Source organism: Corapipo altera, unplaced genomic scaffold (assembly GCF_003945725.1).
Source record: "Corapipo altera isolate COAL_440 unplaced genomic scaffold, ASM394572v1 2, whole genome shotgun sequence".
Taxonomy (NCBI): domain Eukaryota; kingdom Metazoa; phylum Chordata; class Aves; order Passeriformes; family Pipridae; genus Corapipo; species Corapipo altera.
The window spans coordinates 13,253,122-13,272,233 of record NW_020884890.1 but is presented as its reverse complement, the minus strand read 5'-3'; the positions used below and the strand labels follow the sequence as shown (position 1 = coordinate 13,272,233).

The 19,112-nt window shown below is 39.2% G+C and overlaps 1 protein-coding gene across 4 annotated transcripts; it reads right to left on the bottom strand.

The window, feature by feature from the left end:
• Positions 1-1,816: 1,816 nt before the first annotated feature.
• PM20D2 (peptidase M20 domain containing 2) lies at positions 1,817-19,039 on the bottom strand. Of its 4 annotated transcripts, XR_003527886.1 has the most exons (8): positions 18,566-19,039; positions 18,337-18,485; positions 14,633-14,775; positions 11,498-11,652; positions 8,991-9,126; positions 7,140-7,275; positions 4,606-4,713; positions 3,754-3,773 (listed from the first exon to the last, which is right to left on the bottom strand). XR_003527886.1 is itself a non-coding variant. In XM_027644799.1 (7 exons), the coding sequence occupies exons 1-7, from the start codon at positions 19,010-19,012 to the stop codon at positions 3,571-3,573; spliced, it is 1,341 nt and encodes a 446-aa protein (XP_027500600.1). In that variant the 5' UTR covers positions 19,013-19,039; the 3' UTR covers positions 1,817-3,570. The 4 variants fall into 4 exon arrangements, 1 of the variants encoding a protein (XP_027500600.1); XM_027644799.1 differs by lacking the exon at positions 7,140-7,275 and having other exon boundaries at positions 1,817-3,773; XR_003527884.1 differs by lacking the exons at positions 3,754-3,773; positions 4,606-4,713; positions 7,140-7,275 and having other exon boundaries at positions 9,033-9,126; positions 10,044-11,652.
• Positions 19,040-19,112: the final 73 nt, after the last annotated feature.

The following is a 19,112-nucleotide window of genomic DNA, read 5'->3' as shown; positions in this document are numbered from 1 at the left end:
CAATGAATACTAACCAGACTTAATTTGACGATGCATCGTGACCCTTCTTCACAGGAACACAGTCCTGCTCCCTGTGACTGCCATGGGATCAGGTACAGAGCACTCAGACAATGGGAGGGAAATGATTACAGAAATCAGATTCACAAGAACATAAAGCTGCTTCCCATTTACTACTTGAAAAAAGGCTGCTGGGGCCTTCTATACCAAGAACACAGCAGGTTGCAAGTTCTCTCCTCAAGTTTTTTCATTTAAAAAAAAATCCATTGCATTTCATGTTTTGTTTTGCCTGAAACAAGGTGTTATCTTTCACTCAAATTCTAGGACAGATATTAAATAAGGAAATACAGTAGCTTGGTGGGCTGGTAGAGGCTTTAAGTTCTTCACAACATCTGGATATAATCACCTCATCCTTACATATCTGTGATTTGCCATCAGCTGTTCAGAATAATTCCAGCCATTACAGTTCATTACCTACACACTTTGATTCATTGCTGAGAATACTATTCCTGACAAACATTCTAATATTCTTAAATTATAATCAGCTTGGGGAAGACTGCAGTTAGGGCAACTTAAAAAACATGACAGATATTTTCATATACATTCGATTTATGAGCACAAGTGACTGAAAATCAAAGTGAGTTTTATTCCCACAGAAATTTCTCTCATATATAGTATTATTGTGATAGTAAAATTGCAATGTTAATTCTCAAACTGCTTTAGTTCTGAACCTCAAGAATAAATATCCTGAGACACAAATCAGAGTTAGGTCACATGGGGCGCTGAACAAGGAGGCTGAATGAGGATTCAAGCATTCAGCAAATGCAGCCAAGATCACCTGATCTAGTGTTGATAATAATCCCACTTCAAACTGGAGGCTGGACCAGCTTTAGCCTGACAGAGACCCTACAGAGAACCCTCCCAAGCACCATTCCTATTATTCTATCAATTCTAACATGTTTTAACAGTTAAAATAGCCCTAGGATTTATAAAGACTAACATTAAATATTGTATTTGAAAAGCATTAACCCTCTGAAAGGCAGACCAAAATGGAAAGCTTAAAACAACCTCACTCTTACATAATCATAACAAACTAGAAGGGCAAAAAAATCAAACATGCTATTCAAATAAAGTCATGCACCATCTCATATTAAGCAAACGAGAGAATTTAATCACAATATAGTGGGTTGGCTTTTGCCTTTTTTTTTTTTTTTTTAGGATTTCCTTAGCAATGGGGGTCAGAAACCGAAGGAAGTATTCCATATCATCCTTTAACATAACACAACATATAAATAAGGTGTAGATAAAAGACCTCGCTCTCTTCTCTCTTCCGGTGGCTGAAGGCGACAGGTCTCTCCGCAGACGGTCTTTGCTTGTATGGGTCAAGGCCTGTCTGCTCAGACCTGCTGTTATCTCCGGTCCCTCTGGGAGGCGTGGGGAGTTGGTTGGTGCTTCACACGGTTCTGCTGTCTCGTTCAGGGAAGTAGTATTTAATTCATTTTTTTTTCACTTATTCGCTAGCTCTCTATTAATGAGAGCTAATGTATATTTGGAGGATATTTGTTTTGTTTGTGTTTTTTTTATCCCTGTTTCCCTCCTCCCTTTCCCCCCCCTTGGGAGCTCCCTATTGTGTGTACAATATATTCAAATTATATATATAATTTTAAATATACGTAAATATATATATATTTTTGATATAATCCCATTTTGTTCGGGCTTCTTTCGGTTTTTCTGTGGTTCGTTTTTTTTTCCTCGCTTGAAAGAGTGGGAGGGGGGGAGGGGACAGCTTGGACTTGGCAAGAAAGCCAGGCCAAACTGATACACACAATTAAATTGCTTTATTAATATCAACTCATCTTTAATCAGTACTTCAATTCCATTTTAATTCCAGCAATGATTACAACAAAATGAAGATATGCTTTTAGTGTAGAAAAGTTTAATTAACTGATCTTGGACATGATGCAGCCAGTAAGTCTGGACAAAGAGAACTGAGAAGGCTGTAACGCACATCAGCTGGTAGGAAATACAATGACATAGCATGTATTGCCATCACTGGGATCCCAACACACCATCTTAAAAACAGGAAAGCAACAGGCCAAGCAGTTCACGCAGGAAGAAATAAAAAGCAACATGTGCTAAGGAAATTAATGAATTGGGTTGTTAACCCAGTAGATCTTAATGAATTGCAATTGTGCCTGGCAAGGCAGACTGTAAATTAAAAGTTAAGGAGAAAGTTCCTTTGACAAATCTTGGAACAAATTTCAGTTGGATTTAGTATTCAACTTACTACCCTGTATGTATCTGTAGCTCACAGTCCAAGCCTCATCTCTTTCATGCATTCATCTGTCAAAACTGTCTGCTAATGGAAACAAAGATACTGGTGTAAAACTGGAAGTTGAACGTAGAAATTAACTAACTATAAATTCTGAACAGAATTTTAGATTTTATCATTTAGACACTGGTGCTGTTAAAAAAAAAAAAGTGCTTGGGCGCACAGACCACCACCTCGATAAAATCTGCAGTATTAATATCTCTGGGAAGCAAAATAACAAGGATTAAACAGACTAACAACACAACACACAAAAAGGACAACTGGCAAGACTTAACAGATCTGCTACTTAGGGTATGGAAACATGACTTAATAGATCTGCTGCTTAGGATATGGGAACAAACATGTCTAAGAAGCCAGTTACTGCACCAGCAATCCTCAGTGCAAGCTTCCCTGAGATAACTAGAGGGATTTGCACGCAACCAATTTAAGGTGACCTTCATTTACTGCTTCGTGGTACCACACTTGTATGTTTGTAAAAAAAATTTTCACTGGTTTAGCTAAATTTATACACATCCTTCAGATCAGTTAAGCTGGTGCAACATTTGTATTGCCTTAGAGCAGCACTTTTCCCGCAGTAGTTTCAATGTGTTAATTTAAACAAATTTAATTTAAACGTTCAGTTGCTTTCCAATTTTGTGATCCATGACTTCTCCACAACACCTCCAAAATTTATTAGGAGGAAGATCAGTGCATCTCAGGAAGATCAAGCTTCACAGACTGCATTTCCATACAAACAGTTCTCTTCCACTGCTGGAAGCTATTATTGTCATAACCAGGCATGTTTCCAAACACAGACCCTTCTCTCCGGTGAAACCTGAGGTCTCCACTTTGTGCCAAGAGAAGTGACTGACCAGAGAGAAATGCTTCAGATTCAGCCTATGATTACTGAATGAACTGTGCTTTTTTTAGAAAAACTGCCATATTACCCCTGTAAGGAATATTACTTTAGCAATACATAGAAAATCACTAACAAGGGATCTAAACACTATAATTCATTCAACACAGCAAATGAAAGACAACATATTTGAGATCTCTTTATGAAATTCATCACCATATGGAACACAAACATTAGAGTTAGATGAAACTGCACATTTTTGAATGCAATACTGTTTGCTTTTCCTAAAGTAAAAAACCAAACAAACGAACAGTATTTCTTCAGCTATACATTTATCCAGCCCCTACTAGGATTTAAATACAGCATCTCCATTAAGTCAATCCTACTGAGAGAGGCTTAACGAAGTTTAGTGTGATGCACATGCTCCTACGCCAACATCAGATTCCTTTTTAGGTTCTATTGGATTTATTTGCCCCTCTTCTTTAAGCTTTGTCTCTGTAAAGTCTTTCCTGACTTCTTCTAACAGACCTGGCTTGAAAATGACATCCAGTGCTGTCATTGCCAAAGCTTTGGCTGTGCGCAAAGCATAGAACTGAGCAGTCTGTGACCCTGCAAAAAACAAAGTAAGGAATTGCAGGTTAGATTACTAATATTAAACCACTAGCTTACTGCATAAGGCATAGTCTGTAAAATAAGATCTTTAAGTTTCAACGGCAAGAACAGTTTCTTAATCTACTTGCATGAAGTACAAGCCCATTTTCTCATGCCTCAAACCAATTTTTCACATGCAAGTACTTAATTTTCTGCTACTGATATAAATAACTAAGACTGAAAACGGGAAAATGAGCATTCATGTTTTGCTTCTTAGACAATGTGGAGTTTTATACAGCTGGCACTGTTATGTTTCCAAAGCACTGTGTTTTAGGAGTAAAAATTTTTTCTTTTGGCTCATGTTTAGAAACTCTTCTGAATATGCTGCTTGGGATAATCCCTCTAATTTCTTGTGTCTAGACAGTATACCAAGTCAGGTTTTTTGTATGAAAAGTGATCATCCTTCCCATATACATTTAACTTTAGATACAAACCCAGAAATTCTACATTTGTCAGCTTTTTCTGCAACTCTACTATTAATGTAGTTAAATAGTTTCAGGGTCCATATTCAGCTCAAATCTCATCATGCTTGACAAAAGCAACCTTGTTTCTATAACATATTCACATGCAGCCCATTTCATATCTAGTATTTACACTTTTAAACATTATACATACAAAGCTACATTATACACAGTACCTTTGAATACCACAGAAACATATGAAAACTTTAATTCTCTGTAATTTGAAATATTCTCTACTTCTAGGTTTGCTGTAGTGAAATCAGCAAGCAGCCTCTACAATGTATAAGGGTTCCAAATATAAACCTTTAACCTTTTTCACTTCCACTCACCTGCAGCTTCTGTGTACTGCTCAGTATGATTCAATGCATCAGAGCCAATATAAAAATAAGGATGAAGCCCAGGGACCACAAATGTAACATTTCCAAAGTCTGTGGAACCTAGAAGGAGCACAGAGATTTTCTTGATGAACAAGTGTTGAACAGTTTTGAACGCTGTAAGAAAATGCCTGAAAGACATTATCTCCTGCTTGTATCTAAAACAGAATATCCTTTGCCCCAAATAACAAAATAAAAGCATTTCTAATGAGTCATTATCCATATAAATACCTCCCATCACCAAGGTGCTTTCCCTAACTAGTCATCTCCAGATGCTGCTCTCCAGTGTGCTTCTGATCAATGATCAGTTACCAGACTGCAAGGAAGATGTATCAGCATGTTCCTGTTCCCTTTACTGTTAATCTTTTATCAAGCACCTCCCAATAGTAAGCTGCTAATTATGAAAACAATGAAACAATGAAAGCTGCAAACCCTGACATTTCTGGTAGTTTAGTGATTTTCCTGTTACAGCCCTTAAAACTAGGTCCAAAACTTCCCACTTCTCACCAATACACAAACATTCAGCATTAGATAGAAGACTCTGAAGTAGAAACAATCTATCTTTAAACAAAACCAGATTGAGGACAACTATTTTTCCCCCCCATGCCCTATGATTATTCTCAGTTATGGAAATCTTAACAGCACAAGCACTCTTGAAATAAAATCAGAACTAAACTCCAGACAAAATGCTAGTATTTTGCAGATATAAAAAACCTCCTGATAGCAGTACTGCAGATTTTAATGATGATGCTTTCATGTCTGACTAGCAGTTTCAATATGTTATCTAGTGATAGGATCTATCTCACAGTACTGCCATATTTATTGAATGATATCATCCCAAAGTAGTAGATCCTTCACAGTAAATCATCCAAGAGTCTACAACTACATCCCAAGTGCCTTTTTTTTTTTTACCCAAACAAGCAATCCACTCATTATCTGTTAAAATGACATTTTGAAGCTGGAGAAATCAAAATACTAGTTATTGTGATATCCAGACACCAGAGAAAGTCATAGCAAGGGAAAATGGGGATGATCAACTAAGATCTCAATTAACTTTTTTCAGGCCAGAGATGCAAGGATTTGTTTCTATAGCAATTTGTTTCTATAGTATAAAATGTCCATCCCAAAGATTTAAAATTATCTGTATCAGGTAGCCTCCACATCATGATACTTTGTGAAGAGATGATATTGCTAATGCCTTAAGATTTAATAATAAAATGATTGAAGAATACAGATTTTACTTGGAAGCATATAGTTATTACAAGTGAGTCCACAGAGCCTACATTATGAGGACAAGAGTTTGCTATTTGCTCTGCTTACAGAGCAAAGACTTGGAAGAAGCAAGACTTGTCCAAAAACATCTTTTCCAATAAATTCATCATGCATTTGAAGAAAACCCAAGTCTTGGCACAGTAACAAGTTATTTTAATTTCCAGTAGTCTGTACTACTGATTCATTCTTTGGTCAACCTGGATAGACAAACCAGAAGTCTAAAAGTTCTGCATCCTCCAGACTAAGCCAAGAGTTCTAGACTTGCCTTACTAAGTCCTAATACATAAACTGCTGGAAAGACAGTGCTGCCCTTTTCCCCGCTCTTACTTAGCAAATGAAACATCAGAAATGTCAGTGCATCACAGTTTCCAGACATGTAAAATTCCAGTTTACAAATTATTTTTGCTGAATAGAGGGATTTAAACTGGGTATTTTCTAATAATATGGAGAGCCAAAATCCAGGCAGCTTTTAACAAAAATGTGACAGTCAAAATCTCCCCTCCAACAGAAAAAATGAGACACTCTTCAGTGGTAATAACCTAGATGCACGTTTAAAACATCAGGTGTTCCAATGACTTCCATACAAACATCTGAAATTGTATGCTTGCCAGATACATACAGATCAGGACTCCTTCTAGAAGTATAAATAATGGCAGCTGCAATATACAGAATTCTGCACTATCTTCAACAGAGAGGTACTGGGACCTCCAGCCACTCAAAAACGTATCCTGAAGCAGACACTGAAGCCTCTTCAAGTCACTGAATATTTAACAGAAGTCAGTATTACCACAAACACAAATGGAGGGGAAAATTCCAAAGATTCCAGGAAACATTTATATACAGTCCCAAGCTCCAAAAGCAGCATTTTCAAAGCATACTGCCTCCTTCTTAATATTGCCTGTATCAGTCTTGTGCACAGGGAACCAATGAACCCCATGAATGCTAAAAAAACCAAAGTTATCACAAGTGTTGGTGCCTCATCTAAGGCGTGCTCAATTAAGCCATCTTCTTTGGGAGGTTATTGGTATCCCGTAGTAAAGCTGCCCTACCGCCAGTAGGAGGAGAAACAGGCCATGGCACCCGGTCCAAACTAACTCAGTTTCACGTTATTTATGTCACCCTGGCTGTGTGCCAAGCGAGCAGAGCGGGCACAAGGCACACACAGATTTGATGTGCTAAAGAAACTCTTTGTAATGCTTAGCTGCCTAGAGCGATACCTGTGAGCAGACCGATACCAATACCCATGTAGAGGTGGCAGCGAGTTTGCTCATCTGTTTAGGACTTTTCTGCTGCACAGACATGGAGAAGCAACTGAGCTATCTTCCTTCCCTTTCAACAGAAGAAACTGATATCCTAAAAGAAAACATTGAAAACTGTATGAAAACTAAACAGAAATAGAGGTCTTGAAAAAGATGACACAACACACTCAACCCCCCCCAAAAAAAAAGGGTAGCATACAAAGTTCCACTCCTATGGCTCTGGAGATTGTGCTTTGTATCAGTCCTGAATTCCCACTGCAAAAATTCAGAGGAGAAGCTGTGGAAAGAAAATTCAGTAAAACCTACTGCAGTGCAAGATAAAAACACAATTGCTCAAGCACATTTTGACACCTGACAAGCAATTCAAGGACGGAACAGGCATATGATTTTTGATTTGGGGAGTTTTGATTTAAGCAAGTTAATGGTTAACATTTAGCATATCATGTAACTTACATATGAAAGTCCCATTACAAGTGGGTGTCTGTGCTAACTTTATTTGAAGTCCTCTGAAGGAAAGCAAGATCATCAATATTCACGATCACTCTTAATACAATGGTTTAAAGGAAGCAACTAGCAGAGCTCCAGAAAGCCGCACTACAGTAAACATTCTACGGGTAAGTTTCCTCAGCCCCTTTCTTTGGCTAAACCAGCAAAGTAGAAATCTTATTTGTACTGCACCAAAGAAAAAAAGAAACCTGCCTTTAGTTATAATTTGCTTTTATACACAAGACAACGAATCAGTTGAAAAAAACTTGTTTAATTTGGAAGGGAAGTAAGAAACAGAAAAAAAATAAAATCCACAATACCAGGGGATATGAAGTCTCCCGCGTCCACAAAAAAAAGTTTGGAGAGCTCTGTTCCCAAACACCAAGCTTATCCAAACTCCAAATATAATCTGCATTTAATACAGAGAAGATAAGCACCACAATCAAACTAGTTAGAGTAACTTTTTACCGAGAAAAGTATTTTCTTTCTAAGAGAAAAACCATTAGCGTAAGTGGAGTAAAAATGTCCATATATAGTTATGATCAGTAGTGAAAGCTAAAAGTACGAGCAGCAGTTAAGACTTGAACAGAGCTCCTGTAGGAACATTCTGAAAAAAAAAACCTATTAAGTATAATGAGAAAACCACCTAAGCATTCCCATTCCTGTTACAGCTCTGAGACCAAAAAAGTTAAATCGTTTGAGACACAGTCAAGACCCAAAAGTGAACACCTGCTTGAACAGCACCCTTTGGAAAACTAATCTGTTGAACTCTTGAACTAAAATTAGAGGTCTGTTAATGAAAAGATTAAATTAGGGTGAGATGCTTAAACTTCCATTTATAAATATCTCGAAAAACTCCCTCTGAGATACTTGTTAGATTCTCGTAGATTTGTTTATATGAAAGCTTGTAAAATACTATTAAAAAAGGTTCCTATAAACAAAGTCTCATCCCCATGCATAGCAAACCAGGATTCTGTATTTCAAAGCCACAGAATGAGACACAATTCATTACACATCCTCATGTCCTCAGTAAGACTGTTCTTAGCTCTCCAACCTTTCCCCCAATCAAACTGTTTATTAATTGAAATATTTTCAGAACTATTATCAGAAAACGATTACTGCTCTTCTTACCTGTTCTCAGCTTCTACAACAAATACAAAAACACCAGCCAGAGATATAAACCTTTTACAGAGCTTCACTATTGTAATTTGGCTTTTTCTTATGACCAAACTGGGTTTAACCTAGCTCTATTCCATTGTTTTACACACTTTAGGGTTGATCAACCTAAGCTTCAGTCATAACAAAAAATACAGATGGAGTTACCTGACAAACCATTCAAGATAGTTTCTTCTGATATAAATTCTATCCCAAGCTTCTTTCCATTCTCCTTGTAAATTTGCTGGAGGCTCTTATTTGGAAGCACATTGTAGTAATCATTTTCACCACCTTTTATTTCCACCTAGACAAAAAAAACCCAAATTATTTTAAGTTTTTCTCCAACATAAGCCAGTTCAATGTAAACAATCTAAAGGCCAGAAAAAATAACTATGTATCCATACTTCAAGCCCAAGGCAAAACAGACATAAGTGCTAAATTTCTTTCAAAAAACTACATTCTGCCAACTATTACCCTTGATCAAAACACAGCTGACATTCTGTTCAGCTTGCACTAGACAGTCAAATTCCAGAACCAAGGATTTCACAATTTTCTCCAAAAACAGGAAACAAACATTTCCTGTAACACTGTCTAATGATTCCTACTACAGGCACCATTAAACTACACAGAAATCAATTTAGGTTTTTACCAAATTCTATTTTACCTTTGTTTAGCACACTTCCAATAAATACAGCCCCATTCATGAAGTGACTTCACGCAGTCGAGAAGTTTGAAAACAAATGGAAAAAAAACTATCAATGTCAAATTTCAAGAGAGATTTTAACTTTCATTCTGCATAAAGTATGCTTTCTGAAGCCCTTTTCTAAATAGAGTGAGAAGGCCACAGTAGGAAAACAGCATCTAATGCCTCAAATAGACTACAAAACTGACAAGCTCACATTCACACATACCATATCTATTTGTTTTGATGACCACACATACATTTTTTTTATAGTTCTATTAGTCATAAAGCTGTAACTACAGACTAGGTAGAACAACCTACCTTAGCATTACAATGCAAGGTAGTCATGTTGCTTGAACCAGGCAGAGGAGGCATACCTCCATTTACTAAAAGCAAAAAAAAAGTGGGAATGCTAACTGAAAAAATCACTCAATTTTTCACATTTGATTGCTACATGAGCCTGCTATTCAATGGGGCAAAGGACCTAGTGACAAAGAACATGGCAAAAAAAAAAAAAAAAAAGACAAAACACCCAATACCTGTTTTGCTTGTTCCTACCAGTAAGGTTTGCCAGCAAGCCTCCCAGGTCTCTGAGCCTGGCAGCACTGTCTGTAGGATAGAAACATCACCCACAGCAAAACAAAAAAAATTGTGGGGCACTTGAAGAAATTGTATATGGGATTGGGCAGGATGCATCCAAGGATGCAGAGTAAGAGAGAAGCAGAAATGCAATCTGGGAGCCATCATTTTCTAAGTGTCATTGAAACAGAGGAATTCTCCAGCTCACTGAAAAGGAGCTAAAGGTCACATCCACCTTGAAGGGCCAAGAGGAGGACCTTGAAAACTACAGACTGGTCAGACTGTCCTATCCTCAAGTTCCCAGAGGAATTACAGACCAAATAAATCCTCCTAAGACCCATGTCCAGGCTCAGGAATCACAAGGTGATCGTGCATACACTCATGGAAGAGCAGATAGTGCATGATCAAGCTTAGCTTTTCATGACAACGTGTCTGGCTCAGATGACACGAGACATGCAAACTCCAAGTGTTACAATCAGTGGCACAAAAACCCACATTGCTGCCCGTTACCTGTAGCAGTCATCTGCAACCAATACTGGTGCCATTACTGTTTCAATATTTCTATCATTTGATGTAGACAACTCCTGTGAGACCACATCTGGTGCTATGTTCATTTTGAGCTCCTCCAATCAAGACTGGAGCTAGGCCACCAGAAGGCCATCAAGATAAGCAGGTGAAGAACATGACCTACAAGGACAGGCTGAAGGAACGCGATTTGTTGAGCCTTCAAAACAGCAGGTTAGTGGGACATCTTATTGCTGTCTACAGTTATCAGATGGGGATGGTACAGAGAAGACAGAACCAGACTTCTCAGAGGTCAAAGTGATGTGACAAGAGGCAACGAAGGGAATTCCCATTAGATACAACAGAGTCACAGAATGGCTGATGCTGGAAAGCACCTACGGAGGTCATCTTGTCCAATTCCCCTGCTCAATCAGGGTCACCTAAAGCTGATTGCCCAGAACCACATCAAAGCAGAATTTGAACATCTCCAAGAATGGAAACACCGCAGTCTCTCCAGGTAACGTGTTCCAGTGCTCAAGTCATCACAGCATAAACATTAGGAAAAACCTTGTTCACCATGAGCTGGGTAGAGCACTTGCTGAGAGAGGATGCAGAATTTCAGCTTTGGAAGTACTCAGAAGTTCATGTGGCACTCAGCAATCTGCTCTGAACATAGGATTAGACCAGATGACCTCTGGAGGCCTTTCCCAACCGAGATTCTTCTAGGATTCTGCAGCATTCTATTTATAAACCAAAGCTTGCTTTCAGGACACAAAGCAACAGAACAGCAAAGATTATCATAGTAACTTAGATTTACTTTGGCTAAACACCATGCAGACAAATAATGCAAGCCTCGATTTCCTGTTCTGGTCTGTGCAACAGAAACACAAGACAATGAATATATTCTTACTTTGCACCCTGTGGCCAGTGCTGCAGATTTGAAGCAGTTCTCAACCTTCTCTGCCAGAACAGAAAGCTCTTTCATTGAAGGTGCGCGCAAGTAAAACTCTAGCTCGGTGTAAGAAGGAATGATGTTAGGTTTCACACCACCATTTTTTATTACACCTGCAGAAAGGGAAAAGTTGTGTTACCAGTGTTAAACGGAATAACTTCACCTTCAGCCCTGTCATGAAACTCCTCAGTCGAGAACTAAACATATAAACAGAAACCAACAAAACATCAGCAGAGCATGAAATACAAAGGGTTTAAAAAATACAGTATGTGGACAAAAGCTTCTTCATCACATCAGATTAAGTGGAACATGTTTGTGTTTTTCAGCACAATTTCACTGCATTCTTTGGTTAGACATCAGCTATAAATCCACAGATGAGCCAAACTAGCATTTCTAATTAATCCCCTGAAATTCAATTCATCAGAGCCCTAAATCAATCCGGCTGCCATAAGAAAAAAATTGCTATAAAGGCTAACTTGGATTCCAATTTCTCAACATTTCCTCAACTAGAATGCTTCCAACTTACTTTGTGAGCTTGGAGAAAAATTAAGTTGCGTTTCTCAGCAATACTGGAGTAATGTGTGCGTTGCAGTGCATGGAAAGTTCATTAGATGCCTCATACTAATTCTTCAGAAATATGGGAATGTATAATATATGTAGTTTTGTTCAGAAGTACAGTTTGAGTTGAAAGTGCTTCCTCAAGGAAATGCGTGATAACTACATCTTTTTCAATTATAGCATCAGAGGCACTACCATAAAAGACAGTAATATTTAGATATTTCAACAATAAAACATTATAGAGCCCAATTCTACATTAGATTTTAAAGCATTAACAGTTAGGTGTTTTCAACAGGCTGTTTCTCTGGCCTCCTACCATCAATTTGGCCAGGAGGCCAAAACATAAGATTTGTTTTCTCTAGAACCTGGGAAACTCTCTACCTTAAACGGAAATATTGCACAAGTTACTGATACGTGGCACTGAGGCCTGAAGAGACAGCACTAACAGGATGCAAATGGGCAACAAAACATTACTTTTGGTGCTGAAAACCTATTATTAATTCCACCTGAAGTAATACCTTTCCAGTCTCAAATACAGTCAAAATAAAAAACAAAGTGCTGAATTAATCCACTATCAGTATTTGTCTATCACAAAAGGAACAGCTCAGATGAGAGGGACAGACATCACAGGAAAGGAACCAGAGAGTGAGTAACTGTGCAAATTTTCATGATACATACCAAAACACGTTTTCTCAAAACAAGAAGCTTCATGAGCAAACAATTTTCACTTGTCTTGTCCAGCACATTTGTAAATGGAACTGGATAGACTCTGAGTATGCCTACAGTTAAATTTCAAAGCAACTGCAATATGGACTGGACAGCAGACCTAGATTAAAAGTAGGTTGCCTAAACACTACTAGTAGCAGCCAGTTTGCCCTTCTGGAGGGAAACCCTGGAGTTTTTTTACAACCTGTTTAATACAACTTTTTGAACAGGAAAAAACCCTACATTCCTGTTTTTCAAGGAGGCAACACTTACTCCATTCATAAGCAGGGAAGAAAGGTAATATCAAAATCTCAGAGGAACTCAAACCAACAGTATTTCAGTACATGAAACATTAGTTAGAAATCCTAGACTTCAAACAATGGAAATTATCTCAGCTTTTGTTAGTGGGCTAACACTACTATTTTTAGGATCACTGAATTCAGCCACTGATTATACTGCAAGTCTGCAACACAAGATCTCCAACAAACTGTTGTAAAGAAAGCATTCCTAAAATTAAATCTCATTCTGTCTGCTTATACTTTCCCAGAAGTATTTTAAATATTTCCAATTTGAAAACCAGGTTTATGACTGCAGTTGTATCAACACAGTAATTTCAGTTTTGCTGTCGTTCAGGAAGCATTACCTGTAGGAGGCTTGTTTAGATACTTAGTTTTTTTTCCAGTATTACCCATGCAGCCTTTAGAAACTATGAAGAAAGCAGTATTTAGGGGTTTAGGCTTAGATTCAACAGAAGACTTAGGCAGCTCCAAGCTTACACATACAACACATGCATTTTAGACACCAAAACTCAACTATGTGCCTTGTTTCCTACAGAGCAATAGGATGGAGAGGCTATGCCTACTGTCTGAAATTCTTTTGGGCATGCTGCACAGCCCAACTGCAAACAGCTTCATCTAGAGTCAAAATGATCAAGACTCTATCCAGATATCCTGGAGAGAAACACACACTTGTATTACATACAGCACAAGCAACGAAGACATATAATGGTCAGCTCAGAACTTCTGGAAGGGTTTTAAGCTCATAAACAAGTACTCCAAATAAACAGCTCTACATTCATAAGTCCTGTAGAATTGGCAAAGTTTATTAATTTCGACTGTGTTGTGTTGAATGTAATAAGGAAAACTGAGTTTATAGCTAAAGGGCAGCTTCATCTCAGCTGAAATTTTTGATGATGTTGATGCATGACATTGAAGGAGTACAAGTCAAGCTTAGTGAAAAATGACCTTTCTAATCCAAAATCTACTAGATATTAAATATTAGAATCCAGTCAACACCTAGTTGATTGGGCTACTAACCAGAAATATAAGCTTGTGCCATCACTTGTTCTTTGTACTTCAGCAAATAGAAACTTCACTCCAGACCACTACACCTTTCCAATAAATGCCATCTAACTAATGGAATACCTACTAAAAAAAGTGATGCAGTGATACTTCACTTTTCAGAAGCATTTAATCTTACACCTTTGCAAAAACACACAGATTAAGGAATTCAAGGCCATGTACCAAAATAAACTTGGCACTTTTTTCTTCCTTTCTGAACTGCAACTTCAAGTGCAAAGACTTAAAATTTGTCTCGCCTCTACCTAGGTACCAGAGTCCTCTTTTGAATATGATCTGTGAGTGTATTTTCAGCAGTTAGTTCTGGACACTTACATACCATTTAAATGAAATGGTGTTATTTCGTAATATTTTAAGTGACTATACTAATTTAGGGCATTAATGCAATACTTCGAAATGTATGATATTCTAAGTTAGTACTTCAACAGCCTAAACTCTACTTGCTGGACATTAGTTTTAATGAAGATCTCACCATGAACTCTCCAGGTCGGTTTCATTTGCTGTCTTAAAACAGACAGATTGTTGTACGCAAGAACAGCAGCATCTAATGCATTAACTCCTTCCCAAGGATAAGCAGCAGCATGAGAAGCTTTTCCATAGTATTTCACAGTCACGCTAGGAAATAAAAGGCATTGCTTATTTGTTTTTTGTTCACTGAAAAAAAAAAACCTCTAAAAGAAAAAAGTTCCTTTTGTTCACACAAATACGTTATTTAAGTTTTGTGCAGCAGAACACCAAACAATTTACCTGGCACTAGACTGTTGCATAGTTAAACTATCTTTGAGTGCAGAAAAATGCTGAAAGATTTCTAGAAAACCAATAAAATGGAATGATACCAAGAGCCAGTCAAGCAAGAATGCTACTGGTAACATACCACTACAAAGCCTTTTCCTGAAGAGTACAGGTTTCACATATTAATTAAATTTCTCCAACACTTTTTTTTTTACACTGTCTGACTGTTCTGAGACTTAAAGCTACTAACATTCTTCTCAGAGAACAACAAACCCTTTTCTTGGACTCAAAATTAGAAGCTGACTGTCCTAATTCTTGTCAAATAAAATGCGTACAATAAGACAGCAAAAGCATGTAAGATCACATACAACTCATGTCTAAATAACAAAAGTCAAGTTTTACAAGTGTAGTAATGGCATAGCCTAGTACTAAATACACATTATTATGCTACAGCAAGGATGTTCTTTCCCTGCACACCTCAAAAAAGGTGGTAGAAAGGCTTGCAACAAGGAGGAAATTTAGTGCAAGGGTTATCCTCCAATGGCATAGAAGTCATAAAAAAATGCACCTTAACATACCTAGTAAGAATTCATGCTTTGCCTCATCTTGGGGCCATTTTTATTAGACTTACAAAATAATTTAATATTTCAGATTATATGAAAACTCTTTACATAAGAGGAAAATACTAAATATTGACAACTACATAAGGTCTTACTATTATAAAATACACAAATATTTTTTTACCAATAGTAGAAATTTTAACTAAATCAGTTTGTACTCCATACCCACTCCTTTACACAGAAAACTCCATCTTCAAGCTCAAAGACTTCCTTCCACCCTGGCACACACAACCTTCCTCTTGCCCAGCCATAGTGAGCAAGCCCAACTTGCTTGTCCCTCTGTCCTGCACAAATGCCAACTTAACCAGTTATCCTGAACTGACCCCTCACGCTCAGAACCACGCCACAGCTGTAAATTAATACCAGTACTTAAATACTTGATAGCAAAGAGGGGCAAAAAGGAGTGTACTGTTGCAGCAGGAAACATCTACTACTACTGGAGCAACCCCATTCTCCTTCATCCTCCAAGACAACCATAGATCCCTTTCTCTACAGTATGAGATTTATTTAAAATTTGTTATCACTAAGGAATCAATATAAAAAACCTTACCCATTAATATCACAAGTATTATACTGCAACCCCTCAAATCAATCCACAAATATCCCTTGACATTCTCCAAAAAACGGGAAGAAAGCAAAGTACAGCAGAAAGTCATGTTGCAACTTTCTTTTTGCACAAGAAGCATGTGTTTCTTATAAAAAACCCACTTTTTCAGCATTCCTTTTCTTGTACTTTTATTGCTACACAAATGTCACAGAGTGTCCGAAAAACCCAACAGATTTTGCAGAATAACAACACCCTAAGCCAGTTTAAGAATACCAGCAGAAGAATGTGGATCCTGTTTGACCAACAATAGGCTGATCAAATGAAAGATAAGTGAATAAGAATCAGCAAACTTTGGAATGTATTCACCAGTTATCTCAATACGTTAATCTTACTTCAGGCACAAGCCAGTTTTCACAGTAGCAGATACAGTTATATTAGCAATTTAGTGATCACCAGTCCTTAAACTCCTTGGAAACAACCAAAGATAAATTACGAATTGGCAGAACTGTCTTTGTACCTTTGGAATCTCATAATTACATAAAACATGACATAAACTGAGTATTTCAAGGTTTTGAAGATAGTAAGTTGCTTCACTCAGAACTTCAATGTCGTGCCTCCTCCATGTTCAAGGTTTAAAGGCTATCTGGGACTTGCATCCTACAGCAGACCATCACCTCTGAAGAGAGGCTTCTAAATCTTACTGTATGAAACTTAAAAGGCTATTGCAAGCAGACAGGCAAAACTATCAAGGAAAACTGAATCCTGAACATTATAATCTTAAGGTACAAAAACCAAAAGGCAAGCTGGGCTAAGTCCTGAAGGAGATTACAATAACCAGTAAAGACTCTTTAGAAACACAATAAAGGAATATAGCAGAGAGCTGGCCACATAATAAAGACTAGGTGTTGCTAACCTTGCCTTTTTTACCATAAAATTTAGCAGTAACAGAAGCAAATTATCCATTGAAAAGAGCCCTGACAAAAGCAAAATGCCCAAGAACATAGGAGCTGAAAACAGTTCTCAGTACATCAAGTCAGAAATTACTGGAAAAACAGTTATTTAAATATTACAGAATGTAGTCAGAGACAGACAGCCAAAAGAAATACTTGAAAAATCTGTTTCACTGGAGGGAGGTTACTAGTGGGGTCTCTGCGAGATAAGACCCTGGGATCAAGAATCTTAGTAACAGCAGCATAAAACGTAGCAACAAAACCTGCTGATATACTACTGCTGGGACACTACGGAAAAAGAAGTTTATAACATCAAAAGAAGAACAGCATGGCCTTGCAGACTGGCAGAGTAAGAAAAGAAAGAAGCTCAAAAGTATTTTTTAAAAAAATCACATATTTAAAGCATTTGTATAAGAGTTGATTGCTTGAAAATGACTGAGCAGGAAATCCCAAACATGCCGGCTATCTCCAAAGATATAAGGAAACACTATGGTCCCTGCATCAACTAAGTAAGGTCTAACGAAATTGCACCTCATGTACTGTGTACAATTCTGGGTATGCACATCCAGCAACGTGTACTTCAACACAAGCCAAGTGACTCCAAGTACAAACAAGCAAGTGCTGTCACTGAACAGCAGAGCTAATGAAAAGAAGACAAGACATAATTTCCAAAGAGTTACATGGCTAGGTGGCAAAAAAGGCAGCTGGTACACGAAGGGCCAGGAAAGCCAAGAACTACTGTGAATCAAAAAAAAAGTTGATGTGACAGTTAATACACACAACATGGCCATGACTAAATTTAGAGTGGAAGTTAATATGGATCCAAACTGCAGTCAAACTTAGCCAGTCAGTTCTTTTCAAAAGCAGGAGGTCGAACCTGAAACACTTTCTGAAATGATTAAAATGCACAGAGGATTACATGACCTGGCATCCTGGCATCCAGGAAAGCGTGGAACTATGATCCTTGAGACCCTACAGTTGCATCTTTAAATTCTATTTTTATTTTAACAGATCGGATAATCACATGGATATTTAAAAGAAACGCTTAGAAACATCAGAACAAAGAACTGATTTTTGGGACACATGCAAGATTATCTCAGAGCAGTCAGGGATTTTAGCACTATGCTGAACACCGCACTTCGGAAGAATGCCTCAGAGTGCCATTCCCTAACAGTGACCTGGCTCCTTAGCTGACTGCAAATACTTTGTCTGAAGGGCATCTGCAAGGTCCCTGGGTTTCAGCCACTGCCAAAGCAGTATTCTACTGAGGGAGAGGACAAAGGGCTAATAACAAACCACCTCTTTCCATCTGACCCCGCTCACTCACTCGTGCTCAGCCACATCAGGCAGGTAAGCCGCGTCTTCCTGCGAGGGGTGCGCCATGAAAACCGCATCCAGGCCATCGAAAGCTCCAGCCTTTATCAGGTCGATTTTGCCTCCTCCCTGCTCCTCCGCGGGCGTCCCCAGCACCGTGATCTGCAGCACAGATGCACAGAGAGGGTCAGGGGCAGTCAGAGGGGGGCAGACACCGCCGCCTCCCTCGGGAGGGCTCCCACCTGCACGGGCGCGGGCTCTGCCAGGCTCTCCAGGGCGGCCTTCAGCGCCAGCGCGGCGCCGGCTCCCACCTCGGCGATGAGGTTATGTCCGCAGGCGTGCCCGAGCCCGGGCAGCGCGTCGTACTCGCAGAGAAAGGCGATGCGGAGCGGGCCGCGCGGGCCCTGCGGGGCGGCCGTGCCCCAGTCGGCGCGGAACGCCGTGTCCAGTTTGTAGCGCGGCCGCACGGCCCAGGCGGCGCCGGGCAGGTCCCCGCCGGAGAAGAAGCGGGTCAGGGTGTCGTGCGCCTGGTGCTCCGCGTACGCCAGCTCGGGACGGCTCCAGATGTCGCGGCTCAGCGCGCCCAGACGCGCCGCGTTCAGATCCACGCTCTCACACGCCCGCTGCTTCAGCTGCTCCAGGGCGGCGGCCGCGGCGAGGCCGCCCTGCGGCGGCTCCTGCGGCTTCATGTGGCCCAGCGAGCACCTGACGGAACACCTGCCTTTCAGAGGGAGACCGGCGCTGCCGCCCCGTTTTATGGCCTCCGCCGCACCGCGGGGCACGCTGGGA